This window comes from Pseudorasbora parva, chromosome 2 (genome assembly GCF_024679245.1).
Source record: "Pseudorasbora parva isolate DD20220531a chromosome 2, ASM2467924v1, whole genome shotgun sequence".
NCBI lineage: Eukaryota > Metazoa > Chordata > Actinopteri > Cypriniformes > Gobionidae > Pseudorasbora > Pseudorasbora parva.
In genome coordinates, this window is record NC_090173.1 from 1,412,494 (window position 1) to 1,434,332 (window position 21,839).

Here is a 21,839-nt window from a genome sequence, read left to right on the forward strand (position 1 = left end):
ATCCGGCATTTGTTCCCGGGCCGCTAGATTTGGTCCATTCACACTGCCAGTGAAATACCGTAATATGTGCGCTTTCACACACACCCGTAACGGTCCCGGGTCGAGTTGACACGTGACATCCGGATGTGCCGTATAACGGCGAGCGATCTCCGCTTCAGCGCGGATAGTAAGGAGCTCCGTGGTCTCGACTTGTGTCCAGTTTGCGCTCATTTCTGCTTGTTTCATGGCGGCTCATGGCGGCAGGTGTTTGGTGCAGCTCGGCAGGTACTGCTACTACACCTCTCCTTCAACAAACTGGGAGACCGCCTGACTATCATCAAATTGCACGCAAAAACTGGGTTTTATTGCGATCGGGTTTTAAATGTGTTAAAACCGAGGAGACATCGAAATTGATTGTCTTAGCTCTGTGTTTGATCCTCACGGCAACACAAATGTGGGGAAACTGGTCTGCTGCTCGTGAACGCTCTTCTCTGCACACCACTCCGTCAGGAAACGAAAGCCTCGTTGTTCCATTGGATTCGTGGAGTCAGTACATCCTATATTCTAATTACCTGGATGACGGGCGAGTACCTGTTAGGTGTAAGCAGCGTGAACGGCGTGGTCAGAGAACGGCTCCTTTACCAACAAAACAGGTTCACTCCATCTTTCTCTGTACTGTCCTTCTGCTATGTGGAGATGTCCATTTAAATCCTGGACCCGTGGATTTCCCGCAACCACATGTGGATATTCGGCGATCGGCCATTCTCCATGGACCCGCGGCAAGACCAGTGACCGACTTTTGTGACAATCTTTATGTAGGATCACGAGGTAAAAATTCTCCGATAAACCCTGGGTCTCAACATATTACTCAAATTCTGATAAAAGCTGGATCATGTAGGCCTACTAAGACAAGTGCTTCACAGACCACCACAGTGTGCCTCAAACAACAGCAAACAAAACTCTTTCAGACTGTAAACCACGCTAGCATATTGTGGAACCCGAAAACGAAACCCAAAGGCATCTTTGGGGGTCATTTAAACATACGTAGCGTCATTTCAAAGACTGAGCAACTTGAACATTTACTAATAGACTCAAACCTCGATTACTTGTGTCTCACAGAAACATGGCTAACTCCTACAACTCCTTTATCTGTATTTAATGTCCCAGGTTATAAGATATACAGACGAGACAGGTGTAAAGGGAAAGGGGGGGGAGTTTTGATTTATGTTAAAGAGAACATTCAAAGCAAACAAATTGATATTTATGAAAATTCGTTGGAGTGTGTTGGGGTTAATATTACTCTATCCCCCGAAATGTCATTTGTTGTTTTCTCAGTCTATCGACCTCCATCTGCTACAAGTGTTTTCTTTGAAAATTTATCAGATATCCTTAAACAACACGAAGGCAAGGAAGTTATACTTATGGGTGATTTCAATTTAAATTGGCTTGACAAAGCACGTAGGAAAAAGCTCAAGGATATTGCCAAAACACATCAGATGATACAAATGGTAAATAAACCCACAAGAATAACTAAATCTTCTCAAACCTTACTGGATCTAATTTTTACAAATAAACCAGATAGGATAACTAAAACTTACAACTTGATTACTGGTTTGTCAGATCATAATTTTACTTTAGTTGCTAGAAAGTTAATTCGATCACGGTATAGGAATCAAATTTCACAAAAAAATAACCCCAATATATCTTTTATTCCAAAGAAAGATCTAGTATTTATTGAAAATGAAATAAAAGAAACAAATTGGAATGACACTATAGAGAATAAATCCTGTGAACAAGCATGCAATGATCTAATGTTAGCTTTTAAAGATATTTTAATAAAATATACAAAAACAATGGTCAGGAAACCTAATGCAAAACAAAATCTGCCTTGGTTCAATAGAAATCTTAGGGACTTAATGAAAAAAAGAGATGCCTCCCTAAAAAAATTTATAAAATCTGGATTGACTACTGATCATCTAATATATAAAGGCCTGAGGAATAAAGTTATAACACAACTTAGAAAGGCAAAAGCAGATTTCTTTCTTGAAATTATTAGAGACGCCAAAGGGAACAGTAAAAGATTATGGAAAAGCATTGATAAATTATCAGGAAAGGAAAAGCCCAAATATGACAGCATACAGCTTAAAATAAATGGAAATATTCAAGATGATAGTTTAGCTATTGCTACAAATTTTAATAATTATTTTTTAGATTCTGTGCAAGCATTGATTCAAAAATTTCTACAGGTTTACCCTCAGCATCTCTTAGTTTGTGATGATTCTGCCTTTCGTTTAACACCAACAAATGATATAATGGTTGGAAAGGTCCTCTCAACCCTGTCAAATAGCAAAGCAAAAGACATATATGGTCTTGATACTGTCTTTTTGAAAAATCATAAAGAATCAATCACTTCAGCTTTAACTAAAATAATAAACATATCTATCAATGAGAGTATTTTTCCCAGTGCCCTGAAAATTGCTATAGTAACCCCTGTGCATAAATCTGGTGACAAACTGGAAGTTAGTAACTATCGACCTATTAGCATCCTGCCAGCCATTTCAAAGGTTATTGAAAAGGTTGTAGCAGAACAACTAATTGCTCACCTTGATTCCGGGGCTTTTTTACATCCTATGCAGTTTGGCTTTAGGAAAAAACATTCAACAGAAACAGCATGCTGCTACTTCCTTGAAGAAATTAAAACTAACCTAGATCAGGGAGGAGTGGTGGGTGCAGTTTTTCTGGATTTGAGTAAGGCTTTTGACACAGTTAATTATGATATACTATTAAACAAACTGTCAAATTATGACCTTTCTATAGACACACAACATTGGATCAAATCTTTCTTAAATGGCCGACAGCAGTGTGTACGGGTGAATAATACTCTATCCCCATTTAAAGCATGCACCCTGGGAGTGCCACAGGGATCAATTTTAGGGCCGCTGCTTTTTAGCATATATATTAACGACCTTCCGTCTGTATGTAAAAATGTCAATTTGATAATGTATGCTGATGATGCTGTGTTATATACTCATGGGAAAACTGCTACTGAAGTTGCAATGAAATTAACTAAGGAAATGCAAATCGTTGTTAATTGGTTACAAAACTCTTGCTTGACTTTAAATGTTGAAAAGACAGTAACTATGTACTTTACAAACAGGAGTAAACTTAAAGATTGTCCTGACATTTTAGTAAATGGGCAAAAAATTAAAAAGGTGAATGAATTCAAATATTTAGGGGTTACCCTTGATAATGCTCTTAGTTTTAAAAATCATGTTAAAAAATTGAGTAATACACTGAAATTTAATCTCAGAAACTACAGACACATAAGAAACTCTCTTACTGTTGATGCATCACATATATATTTAAATGCAATGATTCTCCCACATCTTTTTTATTGCATGACAAGTTGGTCTCAAGCATGTAAAACAGCCATAAAACCACTCGAATCATTATATAAAAGTGCTCTTAAAATTCATGATAAAAAAACACGTCAGTTTCATCACTGTCATATACTCACCAAATATAGTTTTTTGAATTTTGAAAATGTAATAATGCACACAAATGTATGTTTGTTGTTTAAAATCCTTTATAATTCAACTGCTCCTCCTTTGAAAAAAATGATCAAACTTAACTCAGAGAAAAAAATAAGAGTTACCCGATCAGTTACTAGAGGTGAATGTAGTGTTCCTAAACGCAGGACTTCTTTTGCCAAATCCTCATTTTCTTTTGTTGCCATAAAGCAATGGAATTTACTTCCAACAGAGCTAATTCATTGTACGGATTTTAAAACATTTTCATGTCTCACAAGAAATTGGATGTTGTCACAGCAAATTTGTAGACATTTGTGAGTGAGTGTGTGTGTGTGATGGGGGGGGGGGGGGGGGGCATGTTATTTTGGAAAGGGTGGTGGGAGGGGGTACATTGTTTTACAGGATGTTGAATTTTGTGTATTTAAAACTCTGTAATTGACATTTTGCACAACTATTTTAGTAACTGTTAATTTTATTGTATGTTTCTATTTCTAGCTGCCCAGGGACTACGGGTGGAAAATAGCAATTTGCTAAAACCCGGTGCAATGCATCTCTCCTTGTTATAAACAAGGCTAATGTTTTTATTGTGCACTGTCCCAGTCTCAAATAAAAGTAATTAATTAATTTAATTTTAGTTTCTTTTGTATACGAACACTCTCTGCGTTTAAAACACCGACGAGCTCTTCTGGCACTGCAGGGTTGTGTTATTGAAAACGCACGATAGAGTCGCACGATAACTACACACACGCTGCGGCATTAGTTTCGGCTTTTGTTCACACAGCGCTCGTCCCGGGTCGAATACCGCAATATTACTAGGTCCCCGACCCGGGTCGGATTCGGTAATCAATGCCGGGACGCGGTTGCTTTCACACAGAAGGCGACCCGGCAATGCTCCGGGAATATTGCGGGTCCGACGTGCAGTGTGAAAGGGGCTCAACTGATCCGATTCTCTGAACTGTGTCTGCGGCACAAACTAACACAGCGGCGGCGGCTATCGCGCATACAGCTCAACTAACCCGGCGTTATAAAGGGGTGTAAACTATAGTATACGTCCACTCGCCTGTATCTGAATATCTGATATCTCATGCCACGGCGAACACATTAGGGAATATTCTGAATAAAGAAGGAAAATGACAGATCATCATTCATTCAGCGCTGCTGCTGCGGTGTGTCACGTGACCAGCAATGACGCGTCACCATGGAAACGCCGCCCCCTCTCGTCCCTGTAGTGTGTGTGTGCTGCTTTAGCGGTGTGTACTGAAGCGCACTCGTAACACTGATGTCTGTTGCGACTGCCAGAGTTGTGCAGGGCGAGCGGAGAGGGGAAATCGTTCAGCCCTAACACACACACACACACACACTCAGATGAACACGCGTGAGATGTGTGTGATGATACGCGTGTGTGTTCAGGCCGGACGTGGTGGACTGCAGCTGTGGGAGATGTGGAGTCTCACGCCGTTCTGCTGCCGGACCTGGACGGAGACGCTTTTCCTGACCTCCTGATCGCTACACTGCCAGCAGACCAGGTGACCTCACACACACACACACACACACACACACACACACACACACACACACACACACACACACACACACACACACACACACACACACACACACACACACCAGGCTCATGTCTAATGTTCACGTCCTCAGGTGTCTGATCTGGCTCTGGTCTTGATCTCCGGCCGGTCAGGAGCTCTGATTGGCCGGTCGGTGAACTTTAACCTCACGGCTCAGGGGAAGCTGATTGGTCCGCTGCTGCACGAGACGCAGACAGGAGCCTATTACGTGCTGTTTGGACTGGGTGAGTCAGGCCAGCACTCACAAAGCTCAAATGAATTGACTGTAGTAAATGAAAAGCTGACACCCTCAGGGTAATGCCGATTGTGATGTTTAGATGTAAACTCTTGCATTAGCCGAATGTTCTCGGTGTAGACTGAGATGCAAAGGCAGCTCTAAGAGTGAGAGTGGTCCAGACCAACCGTACGGAAGGATGACTACGGTCGGTGTGCTTAACCAAGATGGCTTCGGCAGACGCGCATTAGCATTAGACACACCTTACGGGATAACTGAAGATAACTGAAGGAGCTTATACACGCTCCAGAACAACACTGGCTACAGTCTCAGTACGTCAAGTGAGTACACGAAGAGCTCTCCGTACCTGTAAACACTGCCTCAACATTAGCAGAAGAGAATAAAGTCCCGCGGGCTAAAGGATGTTCATCCGCTAACACTGCAGCAGCTGCCTGGGGATATACCTTTTGCTCATTGAGCTCAGTCACTAGATTTCTGTCTTTAAATCAGAATCAGCTCTGGGCCTAATCGTTTTCGACGACCTGCACCACCTTTTCAGCAGAACTCTTCATCAGGTGCAAACTGCACAAGCGTTAGAACAGCTACGGCACTTTTGCCTTTAGGCTTCCAGAACAAGTTTGTGAACTCGCAGAACAGCATCTCTCACTGACTCTTAGTGAAGAGACTCTTCAGTGGGCAAAGAAGAACAGTCTTCTGAGCTATACCTGCTGAGCTACATTAGCATTAATGCGCAGATATCTTTAGGCCAGTTAGGTTTGATATGTTTACTTGGGTCAAACAGACGAACAGCTGCAGGCTGAAGATGAAGGCTAATGTGCACGCACAGCAGTCACCACAGCAGGAGCAGAAGCACACACACACTCTTCTTTATGAACCATCTCTAACTCCCGTAACATACGATTCTCATGCGCTTGCCGTTTGATTTTCAACTCCAGTTGTTTTAATTTCTGATTGAGATGGCGAATCAGGTTCTAGAACAGCACTCTTTTCACTTTCGCCGTCCGTTCCTGCAGATAACAGACCTTGCCTGACCAGTTTAGCATTAGCTTCTGCTTTAGCTACCTGTTTAGCATTAGCTTCCGCTTTAGCTACCTGTTTAGCATTAGCTTCCGCTTTAGCTACTTGTTTAGGTGCAGAGCTTAAAATAGAAAAATCCAAAATTTCAGCAATCTGTGTTAGGTCTTTCTCATCTAGCTCCATATACACACTGTGTTAAGAATTCATTCACACATGGACGAGCAGCAAACTTCCACTTGTTGAACTTATGTCTTAAAAATTTGAAATTAATAATAAACTAGGTCAAAATTTACAGTCGAAATTATGGCTTAAGTTGTTAATCCTTAACAGTATAATAATATCTAAACTAACTCGCAGAACATCAGCTTTCACCAACTCTTAGTGAAGAGACTCTTCAGTGGGCAGAGCAGAACATACTTCTGAGCTTTACCTGCTGAGCTACATTAGCATTAACAGCTACATATATTTAGGCCAGTTAAGTTTAATATGTTTATTTGGGTCAAATAGACGAACAGCTGTAGGCTGAAGATGAACACAAATGTGCACGCACAGCAGTCACCACAGCAGGAGCAGAAGCACACACACACTCTTCTTTATGAACCATCTATAACTTAAAAAGCTGAAATTATCACATACTGGGTCAAAATTTACAAAGTCGAAATTATGTCTTAAAAGCTGAAATTATCATATTCTAGGTCAAAATTTACAAAGTCGAAATTATGTCTTAAAAGCTGTAATTATCATATTCTAGGTCAAAATTTACAAAGTCAAAATTATGTCTTAAAAGCTGAAATTATCACATACTGGGTCAAAATTTACAAAGTCGAAATTATGTCTTAAAAAGCTGAAATTATCACATACTGGGTCAAAATTTACAAAGTCGAAATTATGTCTTAAAAGCTGAAATTATCATATTCTAGGTCAACATTTACAAAGTCGAAATTATGTCTTAAAAAGCTGAAATTATCATATTATAGGTCAACATTTACAAAGTCAAAATTATGTCTTAAAAGCTGAAATTATCATATTCTAGGTCAAAATTTACAAAGTGGAAATCATGTCTTAAAAGCTGAAATTATCATATTCTAGGTCAACATTTACAAAGTCGAAATCATGTCTTAAAAGCTGAAATTATCATATTCTAGGTCAACATTTACAAAGTCGAAATCATGTCTTAAAAGCTGAAATTATCATATTCCAGGTCAAAATTTACAAAGTCGAAATTATGTCTTAAAAAGCTGAAATTATCATATACTAGGTCAACATTTACAAAGTCGAAATTATGTCTTAAAAGCTGAAATTATCATATTATAGGTCAAAATTTACAAAGTCGAAATTATGTCTTAAAAAGCGGAAATTATCATATTTTAGGTCAACATTTACAAAGTCGAAATTATGTCTTAAAAGCTGAAATTATCATATTATAGGTCAAAATTTACAAAATCGAAATTATGTCTTAAAAAGCTGAAATTATCATATACTAGGTCAACATTTACAAAGTCGAAATTATGTCTTAAAAGCTGAAATTATCATATTATAGGTCAAAATTTACAAAGTCGAAATCATGTCTTAAAAAGCTGAAATTATCATATTCTAGGTCAACATTTACAAAGTCGAAATCATGTCTTAAAAAGCTGAAATTATCATATTCTAGGTCAACATTTACAAAGTCGAAATTATGTCTTAAAAGCTGAAATTATCATATTCTAGGTCAACATTTACAAAGTCGAAATCATGTCTTAAAAAGCTGAAATTATCATATTCTAGGTCAACATTTACAAAGTCGAAATTATGTCTTAAAAAGCTGAAATTATCATATTCTAGGTCAACATTTACAAAGTCGAAATCATGTCTTAAAAAGCTGAAATTATCATATTCTAGGTCAACATTTACAAAGTCGAAATCATGTCTTAAAAAGCTGAAATTATCATATTCTAGGTCAACATTTACAAAGTCGAAATTATGTCTTAAAAGCTGAAATTATCATATTCTAGGTCAAAATTTACAAAGTCGAAATCATGTCTTAAAAAGCTGAAATTATCATATACTAGGTCAAAATTTACAAAGTCGAAATTATGTCTTAAAAAGCTGAAATTATCATATTCTAGGTCAACATTTACAAAGTCGAAAATTATGTCTTAAAAAGCTGAAATTATCATATTCTAGGTCAACATTTACAAAGTGGAAATTATGTCTTAAAAGCTGAAATTATCATATTCTAGGTCAACATTTACAAAGTGGAAATTATGTCTTAAAAGCTGAAATTATCATATTCTAGGTCAAAATTTACAAAGTCGAAATTATGTCTTAAAAGCTGAAATTATCATATTCTAGGTCAAAATTTACAAAGTCGAAATTATGTCTTAAAAGCTGAAATTATCATATACTAGGTCAAAATTTACAAAGTCGAAATCATGTCTTAAAAAGCTGAAATTATCATATACTAGGTCAAAATTTACAAAGTCGAAATTATGTCTTAAAAAGCTGAAATTATCATATACTAGGTCAAAATTTACAAAGTCGAAATTATGTCTTAAAAAGCTGAAATTATCATATTCTAGGTCAAAATTTACAAAGTCGAAATCATGTCTTAAAAAGCTGAAATTATCATATTCTAGGTCAACATTTACAAAGTCGAAATGATGTCTTAAAAAGCTGAAATTATCATATTCTAGGTCAACATTTACAAAGTCGAAATGATGTCTTAAAAGCTGAAATTATCATATTCTAGGTCAAAATTTACAAAGTCGAAATTATGTCTTAAAAAGCTGAAATTATCATATACTAGGTCAAAATTTACAAAGTCGAAATCATGTCTTAAAAGCTGAAATTATCATATTCTAGGTCAAAATTTACAAAGTCGAAATTATGTCTTAAAAGCTGAAATTATCATATTCTAGGTCAAAATTTACAAAGTCGAAATTATGTCTTAAAAGCTGAAATTATCATATTTTAGGTCAACATTTACAAAGTCGAAATTATGTCTTAAAAGCTGAAATTATCATATTCTAGGTCAAAATTTACAAAGTCGAAATCATGTCTTAAAAAGCTGAAATTATCATATACTAGGTCAACATTTACAAAGTCGAAATGATGTCTTAAAAGCTGAAATTATCATATTCTAGGTCAAAATTTACAAAGTCGAAATTATGTCTTAAAAAGCTGAAATTATCATATACTAGGTCAAAATTTACAAAGTCGAAATCATGTCTTAAAAGCTGAAATTATCATATTCTAGGTCAAAATTTACAAAGTCGAAATTATGTCTTAAAAGCTGAAATTATCATATTCTAGGTCAAAATTTACAAAGTCGAAATTATGTCTTAAAAGCTGAAATTATCATATTTTAGGTCAACATTTACAAAGTCGAAATTATGTCTTAAAAGCTGAAATTATCATATTCTAGGTCAAAATTTACAAAGTCGAAATCATGTCTTAAAAAGCTGAAATTATCATATACTAGGTCAAAATTTACAAAGTCGAAATTATGTCTTAAAAAGCTGAAATTATCATATTCTAGGTCAACATTTACAAAGTCGAAATTATGTCTTAAAAGCTGAAATTATCATATTCTAGGTCAAAATTTACAAAGTCAAAATTATGTCTTAAAAGCTGAAATTATCACATACTGGGTCAAAATTTACAAAGTCGAAATTCTGTCTTAAAAGCTGAAATTATCACATACTGGGTCAAAATTTACAAAGTCGAAATTATGTCTTAAAAGCTGAAATTATCATATTCTAGGTCAACATTTACAAAGTCGAAATTATGTCTTAAAAGCTGAAATGATCATATTCTAGGTCAAAATTTACAAAGTCGAAATCATGTCTTAAAAAGCTGAAATTATCATATACTAGGTCAACATTTACAAAGTCGAAATTATGTCTTAAAAAGCTGAAATTATCACATACTGGGTCAAAATTTACAAAGTCGAAATTACGTCTTAAAAAGCTGAAATTATCACATACTGGGTCAAAATTTACAAAGTCGAAATTATGTCTTAAAAGCTGAAATTATCATATTCTAGGTCAACATTTACAAAGTCGAAATTATGTCTTAAAAGCTGAAATTATCATATTCCAGGTCAAAATTTACAAAGTCGAAATCATGTCTTAAAAAGCTGAAATTATCATATACTAGGTCAAAATTTACAAAGTCGAAATTATGTCTTAAAAAGCTGAAATTATCACATACTGGGTCAAAATTTACAAAGTCGAAATTACGTCTTAAAAGCTGAAATTATCATATTCTAGGTCAAAATTTACAAAGTCGAAATTATGTCTTAAAAAGCTGAAATTATCATATTCTAGGTCAAAATTTACAAAGTCGAAATCATGTCTTAAAAAGCTGAAATTATCATATTCTAGGTCAAAATTTACAAAGTCGAAATCATGTCTTAAAAAGCTGAAATTATCATATTCTAGGTCAAAATTTACAAAGTCGAAATTATGTCTTAAAAGCTGAAATTATCATATTCTAGGTCAACATTTACAAAGTCGAAATTATGTCTTAAAAGCTGAAATTATCATATTCTAGGTCAAAATTTACAAAGTCGAAATCATGTCTTAAAAAGCTGAAATTATCACATACTGGGTCAAAATTTACAAAGTCGAAATTATGTCTTAAAAAGCTGAAATTATCATATTCTAGGTCAACATTTACAAAGTCGAAATTATGTCTTAAAAGCTGAAATTATCATATTCTAGGTCAAAATTTACAAAGTCAAAATTATGTCTTAAAAGCTGAAATTATCATATTCTAGGTCAAAATTTACAAAGTCAAAATTATGTCTTAAAAGCTGAAATTATCATATTCTAGGTCAAAATTTACAAAGTCGAAATCATGTCTTAAAAAGCTGAACTTATCACATACTGGGTCAAAATTTACAAAGTCGAAATTATGTCTTAAAAAGCTGAAATTATCATATTCTAGGTCAAAATTTACAAAGTCGAAATCATGTCTTAAAAGCTGAAATTATCATATTCTAGGTCAAAATTTACAAAGTCGAAATTATGTCTTAAAAGCTGAAATTATCATATTCTAGGTCAAAATTTACAAAGTCGAAATTATGTCTTAAAAAGCTGAAATTATCATATTCTAGGTCAACATTTACAAAGTCGAAATTATGTCTTAAAAGCTGAAATTATCATATTCTAGGTCAAAATTTACAAAGTCGAAATTATGTCTTAAAAGCTGAAATTATCATATTCTAGGTCAAAATTTACAAAGTCGAAATTATGTCTTAAAAAGCTGAAATTATCATATTCTAGGTCAAAATTTACAAAGTCGAAATTATGTCTTAAAAGCTGAAATTATCATATTCTAGGTCAACATTTACAAAGTCGAAATTATGTCTTAAAAGCTGAAATTATCATATTCTAGGTCAACATTTACAAAGTCGAAATTATGTCTTAAAAAGCTGAAATTATCACATACTGGGTCAAAATTTACAAAGTCGAAATTACGTCTAAAAAAGCTGAAATTATCACATACTGGGTCAAAATTTACAAAGTCGAAATTATGTCTTAAAAAGCTGAAATTATCACATACTGGGTCAAAATTTACAAAGTCGAAATTATGTCTTAAAAAGCTGAAATTATCACATACTGGGTCAAAATTTACAAAGTCGAAATTATGTCTTAAAAGCTGAAATTATCATATTCTAGGTCAACATTTACAAAGTCGAAATTATGTCTTAAAAGCTGAAATTATCATATTCTAGGTCAAAATTTACAAAGTCGAAATCATGTCTTAAAAAGCTGAAATTATCATATACTAGGTCAAAATTTACAAAGTCGAAATTATGTCTTAAAAAGCTGAAATTATCACATACTGGGTCAAAATTTACAAAGTCGAAATTACGTCTTAAAAGCTGAAATTATCATATTCTAGGTCAAAATTTACAAAGTCGAAATTATGTCTTAAAAAGCTGAAATTATCATATTCTAGGTCAAAATTTACAAAGTCGAAATCATGTCTTAAAAAGCTGAAATTATCATATTCTAGGTCAAAATTTACAAAGTCGAAATCATGTCTTAAAAAGCTGAAATTATCACATACTAGGTCAAAATTTACAAAGTCGAAATTATGTCTTAAAAAGCTGAAATTATCATATTCTAGGTCAAAATTTACAAAGTCGAAATTATGTCTTAAAAGCTGAAATTATATTCTAGGTCAACATTTACAAAGTCGAAATCATGTCTTAAAAAGCTGAAATTATCATATTCTAGGTCAACATTTACAAAGTCGAAATTATGTCTTAAAAGCTGAAATTATCATATTCTAGGTCAAAATTTACAAAGTCGAAATCATGTCTTAAAAGCTGAAATTATCACATACTGGGTCAAAATTTACAAAGTCGAAATTATGTCTTAAAAGCTGAAATTATCATATACTGGGTCAAAATTTACAAAGTCGAAATTATGTCTTAAAAGCTGAAATTATCATATTCTAGGTCAACATTTACAAAGTCAAAATTATGTCTTAAAAAGCTGAAATTATCATATTCTAGGTCAAAATTTACAAAGTGGAAATTATGTCTTAAAACGCTGAAATTATCACATTCTAGGTCAAAATTTACAAAGTCGAAATTATGTCTTAAAAGCTGAAATTATCATATTCTAGGTCAACATTTACAAAGTCGAAATTATGTCTTAAAAGCTGAAATTATCACATACTAGGTCAAAATTTACAAAGTGGAAATTATGTCTTAAAAAGCTGAAATTATCACATACTGAGTCAAAATTTACAGTCAAAATTATGTCTTAAAAAGCTGATATTATCATATTCTAGTTCAACATTTACAAAGTGGAAATCATGTCTTAAAAAGCTGAAATTATCACATACTGAGTCAAAATTTACAAAGTCGAAATTATGTCTTAAAAAACTGAAATTATCATATACTAGGTCAAAATTTACAAAGTCGAAATCATGTCTTAAAAGATGAAATTATCACATACTAGGTCAAAATTTACAAAGTCGAAATCATGTCTTAAAAAGCTGAAATTATCATATTCTAGGTCAACATTTACAAAGTCGAAATTATGTCTTAAAAGCTGAAATTATCACATACTGGGTCAAAATTTACAAAGTCAAAATTATGTCTTAAAAGCTGAAATTATCACATACTAGGTCAAAATTTACAAAGTCGAAATTATGTCTTAAAAGATGAAATTATCACATACTAGGTCAAAATTTACAAAGTCGAAATCATGTCTTAAAAAGCTGAAATTATCATATTCTAGGTCAAAATTTACAAAGTCGAAATTATGTCTTAAAAAGCTGAAATTATCATATTCTAGGTCAAAATTTACAAAGTCGAAATCATGTCTTAAAAGCTGAAATTATCATATTCTAGGTCAAAATTTACAAAGTCGAAATCATGTCTTAAAAGATGAAATTATCACATACTAGGTCAAAATTTACAAAGTCGAAATCATGTCTTAAAAAGCTGAAATTATCATATTCTAGGTCAAAATTTACAAAGTCGAAATTATGTCTTAAAAGCTGAAATTATCACATACTGGGTCAAAATTTACAAAGTCAAAATTATGTCTTAAAAGCTGAAATTATCATATTCTAGGTCAAAATTTACAAAGTCGAAATCATGTCTTAAAAGCTGAAATTATCATATTCTAGGTCAACATTTACAAAGTGGAAATCATGTCTTAAAAGCTGAAATTATCATATTCTAGGTCAAAATTTACAAAGTCGAAATCATGTCTTAAAAAGCTGAAATTATCATATTCTAGGTCAAAATTTACAAAGTCAAAATTATGTCTTAAAAGCTGAAATTATCATATTCTAGGTCAAAATTTACAAAGTCAAAATTATGTCTTAAAAAGCTGAAATTATCATATTCTAGGTCAAAATTTACAAAGTCGAAATTATGTCTTAAAAAGCTGAAATTATCATATTCTAGGTCAAAATTTACAAAGTCAAAATTATGTCTTAAAAGCTGAAATTATCACATACTGGGTCAAAATTTACAAAGTCGAAATCATGTCTTAAAAAGCTGAAATTATCATATACTAGGTCAAAATTTACAAAGTCGAAATTATGTCTTAAAAAGCTGAAATTATCATATACTGGGTCAAAATTTACAAAGTCGAAATTATGTCTTAAAAAGCTGAAATTATCATATTCTAGGTCAACATTTACAAAGTCGAAATGATGTCTTAAAAGCTGAAATTATCATATTCTAGGTCAAAATTTACAAAGTCGAAATTATGTCTTAAAAAGCTGAAATTATCATATACTAGGTCAAAATTTACAAAGTCGAAATCATGTCTTAAAAGCTGAAATTATCATATTCTAGGTCAAAATTTACAAAATCGAAATTATGTCTTAAAAGCTGAAATTATCATATTCTAGGTCAAAATTTACAAAGTCGAAATTATGTCTTAAAAGCTGAAATTATCATATTTTAGGTCAACATTTACAAAGTCGAAATTATGTCTTAAAAGCTGAAATTATCATATTCTAGGTCAAAATTTACAAAGTCGAAATCATGTCTTAAAAAGCTGAAATTATCATATACTAGGTCAAAATTTACAAAGTCGAAATTATGTCTTAAAAAGCTGAAATTATCATATTCTAGGTCAACATTTACAAAGTCGAAATTATGTCTTAAAAGCTGAAATTATCATATTCTAGGTCAAAATTTACAAAGTCAAAATTATGTCTTAAAAGCTGAAATTATCACATACTGGGTCAAAATTTACAAAGTCGAAATTCTGTCTTAAAAAGCTGAAATTATCACATACTGGGTCAAAATTTACAAAGTCGAAATTATGTCTTAAAAAGCTGAAATTATCACATACTGGGTCAAAATTTACAAAGTCGAAATTATGTCTTAAAAAGCTGAAATTATCACATACTGGGTCAAAATTTACAAAGTCGAAATTACGTCTTAAAAGCTGAAATTATCATATTCTAGGTCAAAATTTACAAAGTCGAAATTATGTCTTAAAAAGCTGAAATTATCATATTCTAGGTCAAAATTTACAAAGTCGAAATCATGTCTTAAAAAGCTGAAATTATCATATTCTAGGTCAAAATTTACAAAGTCGAAATCATGTCTTAAAAAGCTGAAATTATCACATACTAGGTCAACATTTACAAAGTCGAAATTATGTCTTAAAAAGCTGAAATTATCATATTCTAGGTCAAAATTTACAAAGTCGAAATTATGTCTTAAAAGCTGAAATTATATTCTAGGTCAACATTTACAAAGTCGAAATCATGTCTTAAAAAGCTGAAATTATCATATTCTAGGTCAACATTTACAAAGTCGAAATTATGTCTTAAAAGCTGAAATTATCATAATCTAGGTCAAAATTTACAAAGTCGAAATCATGTCTTAAAAGCTGAAATTATCATATACTGGGTCAAAATTTACAAAGTCAAAATTATGTCTTAAAAGCTGAAATTATCATATTCTAGGTCAAAATTTACAAAGTCGAAATTATGTCTTAAAAGCTGAAATTATCATATTCTAGGTCAACATTTACAAAGTCAAAATTATGTCTTAAAAAGCTGAAATTATCATATTCTAGGTCAAAATTTACAAAGTGGAAATTATGTCTTAAAACGCTGAAATTATCACATTCTAGGTCAAAATTTACAAAGTCGAAATTATGTCTTAAAAAGCTGAAATTATCATATTCTAGGTCAACATTTACAAAGTCGAAATTATGTCTTAAAAGCTGAAATTATCACATACTAGGTCAAAATTTACAAAGTGGAAATTATGTCTTAAAAAGCTGAAATTATCACATACTGAGTCAAAATTTACAGTCAAAATTATGTCTTAAAAAGCTGAAATTATCATATTCTAGTTCAACATTTACAAAGTGGAAATCATGTCTTAAAAAGCTGAAATTATCACATACTGAGTCAAAATTTACAAAGTCGAAATTATGTCTTAAAAAACTGAAATTATCATATACTAGGTCAAAATTTACAAAGTCGAAATCATGTCTTAAAAGATGAAATTATCACATACTAGGTCAAAATTTACAAAGTCGAAATCATGTCTTAAAAAGCTGAAATTATCATATTCTAGGTCAACATTTACAAAGTCGAAATTATGTCTTAAAAGCTGAAATTATCACATACTGGGTCAAAATTTACAAAGTCAAAATTATGTCTTAAAAGCTGAAATTATCACATACTAGGTCAAAATTTACAAAGTCGAAATTATGTCTTAAAAAGCTGAAATTATCATATTCTAGGTCAAAATTTACAAAGTCGAAATTATGTCTTAAAAGCTGAAATTATCACATACTGGGTCAAAATTTACAAAGTCAAAATTATGTCTTAAAAGCTGAAATTATCATATTCTAGGTCAAAATTTACAAAGTCGAAATCATGTCTTAAAAGCTGAAATTATCATATTCTAGGTCAACATTTACAAAGTGGAAATCATGTCTTAAAAGCTGAAATTATCATATTCTTGGTCAAAATTTACAAAGTCGAAATCATGTCTTAAAAAGCTGAAATTATCATATTCTAGGTCAAAATTTACAAAGTCAAAATTATGTCTTAAAAGCTGAAATTATCATATTCTAGGTCAAAATTTACAAAGTCAAAATTATGTCTTAAAAAGCTGAAATTATCATATTCTAGGTCAAAATTTACAAAGTCGAAATTATGTCTTAAAAAGCTGAAATTATCATATTCTAGGTCAAAATTTACAAAGTCAAAATTATGTCTTAAAAGCTGAAATTATCACATACTGGGTCAAAATTTACAAAGTCGAAATCATGTCTTAAAAAGCTGAAATTATCATATACTAGGTCAAAATTTACAAAGTCGAAATTATGTCTTAAAAAGCTGAAATTATCATATACTGGGTCAAAATTTACAAAGTCGAAATTATGTCTTAAAAAGCTGAAATTATCATATTCTAGGTCAACATTTACAAAGTCGAAATGATGTCTTAAAAGCTGAAATTATCATATTCTAGGTCAAAATTTACAATGTCGAAATTATGTCTTAAAAAGCTGAAATTATCATATACTAGGTCAAAATTTACAAAGTCGAAATCATGTCTTAAAAGCTGAAATTATCATATTCTAGGTCAAAATTTACAAAGTCGAAATTATGTCTTAAAAGCTGAAATTATCATATTCTAGGTCAAAATTTACAAAGTCGAAATTATGTCTTAAAAGCTGAAATTATCATATTTTAGGTCAACATTTACAAAGTCGAAATTATGTCTTAAAAGCTGAAATTATCATATTCTAGGTCAAAATTTACAATGTCGAAATTATGTCTTAAAAAGCTGAAATTATCATATACTAGGTCAAAATTTACAAAGTCGAAATCATGTCTTAAAAGCTGAAATTATCATATTATAGGTCAAAATTTACAAAGTCGAAATTATGTCTTAAAAAGCTGAAATTATCATATACTAGGTCAAAATTTACAAAGTCGAAATTATGTCTTAAAAAGCTGAAATTATCATATACTAGGTCAAAATTTACAAAGTCGAAATTATGTCTTAAAAGCTGAAATTATCATATTCTAGGTCAAAATTTACAAAGTCGAAATTATGTCTTAAAAGCTGAAATTATCATATTCTAGGTCAAAATTTACAAAGTCGAAATTATGTCTTAAAAAGCTGAAATTATCATATTCTAGGTCAACATTTACAAAGTCGAAATGATGTCTTAAAAGCTGAAATTATCATATTCTAGGTCAAAATTTACAATGTCGAAATTATGTCTTAAAAAGCTGAAATTATCATATACTAGGTCAAAATTTACAAAGTCGAAATCATGTCTTAAAAGCTGAAATTATCATATTCTAGGTCAAAATTTACAAAGTCGAAATTATGTCTTAAAAGCTGAAATTATCATATTCTAGGTCAAAATTTACAAAGTCGAAATTATGTCTTAAAAAGCTGAAATTATCATATTCTAGGTCAACATTTACAAAGTCGAAATTATGTCTTAAAAGCTGAAATTATCATATTCTAGGTCAAAATTTACAAAGTCAAAATTATGTCTTAAAAGCTGAAATTATCACATACTGGGTCAAAATTTACAAAGTCGAAATTCTGTCTTAAAAGCTGAAATTATCACATACTGGGTCAAAATTTACAAAGTCGAAATTATGTCTTAAAAGCTGAAATTATCATATTCTAGGTCAACATTTACAAAGTCGAAATTATGTCTTAAAAGCTGAAATGATCATATTCTAGGTCAAAATTTACAAAGTCGAAATCATGTCTTAAAAAGCTGAAATTATCATATACTAGGTCAACATTTACAAAGTCGAAATTATGTCTTAAAAAGCTGAAATTATCACATACTGGGTCAAAATTTACAAAGTCGAAATTACGTCTTAAAAAGCTGAAATTATCACATACTGGGTCAAAATTTACAAAGTCGAAATTATGTCTTAAAAGCTGAAATTATCATATTCTAGGTCAACATTTACAAAGTCGAAATTATGTCTTAAAAGCTGAAATTATCATATTCCAGGTCAAAATTTACAAAGTCGAAATCATGTCTTAAAAAGCTGAAATTATCATATTCTAGGTCAAAATTTACAAAGTGGAAATTATGTCTTAAAAGCTGAAATTATCATATTCTAGGTCAAAATTTACAAAGTCGAAATCATGTCTTAAAAAGCTGAAATTATCATATTCTAGGTCAAAATTTACAAAGTCGAAATTATGTCTTAAAAAGCTGAAATTATCATATACTAGGTCAAAATTTACAAAGTCGAAATTATGTCTTAAAAAGCTGAAATTATCACATACTGGGTCAAAATTTACAAAGTCGAAATTACGTCTTAAAAGCTGAAATTATCATATTCTAGGTCAAAATTTACAAAGTCGAAATTATGTCTTAAAAAGCTGAAATTATCATATTCTAGGTCAAAATTTACAAAGTCGAAATCATGTCTTAAAAAGCTGAAATTATCATATTCTAGGTCAAAATTTACAAAGTCGAAATCATGTCTTAAAAAGCTGAAATTATCATATTCTAGGTCAAAATTTACAAAGTCGAAATTATGTCTTAAAAGCTGAAATTATCATATTCTAGGTCAACATTTACAAAGTCGAAATTATGTCTTAAAAGCTGAAATTATCATATTCTAGGTCAAAATTTACAAAGTCGAAATCATGTCTTAAAAAGCTGAAATTATCACATACTGGGTCAAAATTTACAAAGTCGAAATTATGTCTTAAAAAGCTGAAATTATCATATTCTAGGTCAACATTTACAAAGTCGAAATTATGTCTTAAAAGCTGAAATTATCATATTCTAGGTCAAAATTTACAAAGTCAAAATTATGTCTTAAAAGCTGAAATTATCATATTCTAGGTCAAAATTTACAAAGTCAAAATTATGTCTTAAAAGCTGAAATTATCATATTCTAGGTCAAAATTTACAAAGTCGAAATCATGTCTTAAAAAGCTGAAATTATCACATACTGGGTCAAAATTTACAAAGTCGAAATTATGTCTTAAAAAGCTGAAATTATCATATTCTAGGTCAACATTTACAAAGTCGAAATTATGTCTTAAAAGCTGAAATTATCATATTCTAGGTCAAAATTTACAAAGTCGAAATTATGTCTTAAAAAGCTGAAATTATCATATTCTAGGTCAACATTTACAAAGTCGAAATTATGTCTTAAAAGCTGAAATTATCATATTCTAGGTCAAAATTTACAAAGTCGAAATCATGTCTTAAAAGCTGAAATTATCATATTCTAGGTCAAAATTTACAAAGTCGAAATTATGTCTTAAAAGCTGAAATTATCATATTCTAGGTCAAAATTTACAAAGTCGAAATTATGTCTTAAAAGCTGAAATTATCATATTCTAGGTCAAAATTTACAAAGTCGAAATTATGTCTTAAAAAGCTGAAATTATCATATTCTAGGTCAAAATTTACAAAGTCGAAATTATGTCTTAAAAGCTGAAATTATCATATTCTAGGTCAACATTTACAAAGTCGAAATTATGTCTTAAAAAGCTGAAATTATCACATACTGGGTCAAAATTTACAAAGTCGAAATTACGTCTTAAAAAGCTGAAATTATCACATACTGGGTCAAAATTTACAAAGTCGAAATTATGTCTTAAAAAGCTGAAATTATCACATACTGGGTCAAAATTTACAAAGTCGAAATTATGTCTTAAAAAGCTGAAATTATCACATACTGGGTCAAAATTTACAAAGTCGAAATTATGTCTTAAAAGCTGAAATTATCATATTCTAGGTCAACATTTACAAAGTCGAAATTATGTCTTAAAAGCTGAAATTATCATATTCTAGGTCAAAATTTACAAAGTCGAAATCATGTCTTAAAAAGCTGAAATTATCATATACTAGGTCAAAATTTACAAAGTCGAAATTATGTCTTAAAAAGCTGAAATTATCACATACTGGGTCAAAATTTACAAAGTCGAAATTACGTCTTAAAAGCTGAAATTATCACATACTAGGTCAAAATTTACAAAGTCGAAATGATGTCTTAAAAAGCTGAAATTATCATATTCTAGGTCAAAATTTACAAAGTCGAAATTATGTCTTAAAAAGCTGAAATTATCATATTCTAGGTCAAAATTTACAAAGTCGAAATCATGTCTTAAAAAGCTGAAATTATCATATTCTAGGTCAAAATTTACAAAGTCGAAATCATGTCTTAAAAAGCTGAAATTATCACATACTAGGTCAAAATTTACAAAGTCGAAATTATGTCTTAAAAAGCTGAAATTATCATATTCTAGGTCAAAATTTACAAAGTCGAAATTATGTCTTAAAAGCTGAAATTATATTCTAGGTCAACATTTACAAAGTCGAAATCATGTCTTAAAAAGCTGAAATTATCATATTCTAGGTCAACATTTACAAAGTCGAAATTATGTCTTAAAAGCTGAAATTATCATATTCTAGGTCAAAATTTACAAAGTCGAAATCATGTCTTAAAAGCTGAAATTATCATATACTGGGTCAAAATTTACAAAGTCAAAATTATGTCTTAAAAGCTGAAATTATCATATTCTAGGTCAAAATTTACAAAGTCGAAATTATGTCTTAAAAGCTGAAATTATCATATTCTAGGTCAACATTTACAAAGTCAAAATTATGTCTTAAAAAGCTGAAATTATCATATTCTAGGTCAAAATTTACAAAGTGGAAATTATGTCTTAAAACGCTGAAATTATCACATTCTAGGTCAAAATTTACAAAGTCGAAATTATGTCTTAAAAGCTGAAATTATCATATTCTAGGTCAACATTTACAAAGTCGAAATTATGTCTTAAAAGCTGAAATTATCACATACTAGGTCAAAATTTACAAAGTGGAAATTATGTCTTAAAAAGCTGAAATTATCACATACTGAGTCAAAATTTACAGTCAAAATTATGTCTTAAAAAGCTGAAATTATCATATTCTAGTTCAACATTTACAAAGTGGAAATCATGTCTTAAAAAGCTGAAATTATCACATACTGAGTCAAAATTTA

The 21,839-nt window shown here is 31.1% G+C and overlaps 1 protein-coding gene across 1 annotated transcript in view; it reads left to right on the top strand.

The window, feature by feature from the left end:
• Positions 1-21,839, top strand: part of fam234b (family with sequence similarity 234 member B) — a 102,907-nt gene that overhangs the window by 15,635 nt on the left and 65,433 nt on the right. Inside the window, exons 5-6 of the mRNA XM_067453792.1 lie at positions 4,920-5,035; positions 5,166-5,316. Of these exons, the coding sequence (XP_067309893.1) occupies positions 4,920-5,035; positions 5,166-5,316 (267 nt within the window). The remainder of the gene's footprint in view (positions 1-4,919; positions 5,036-5,165; positions 5,317-21,839) is intronic.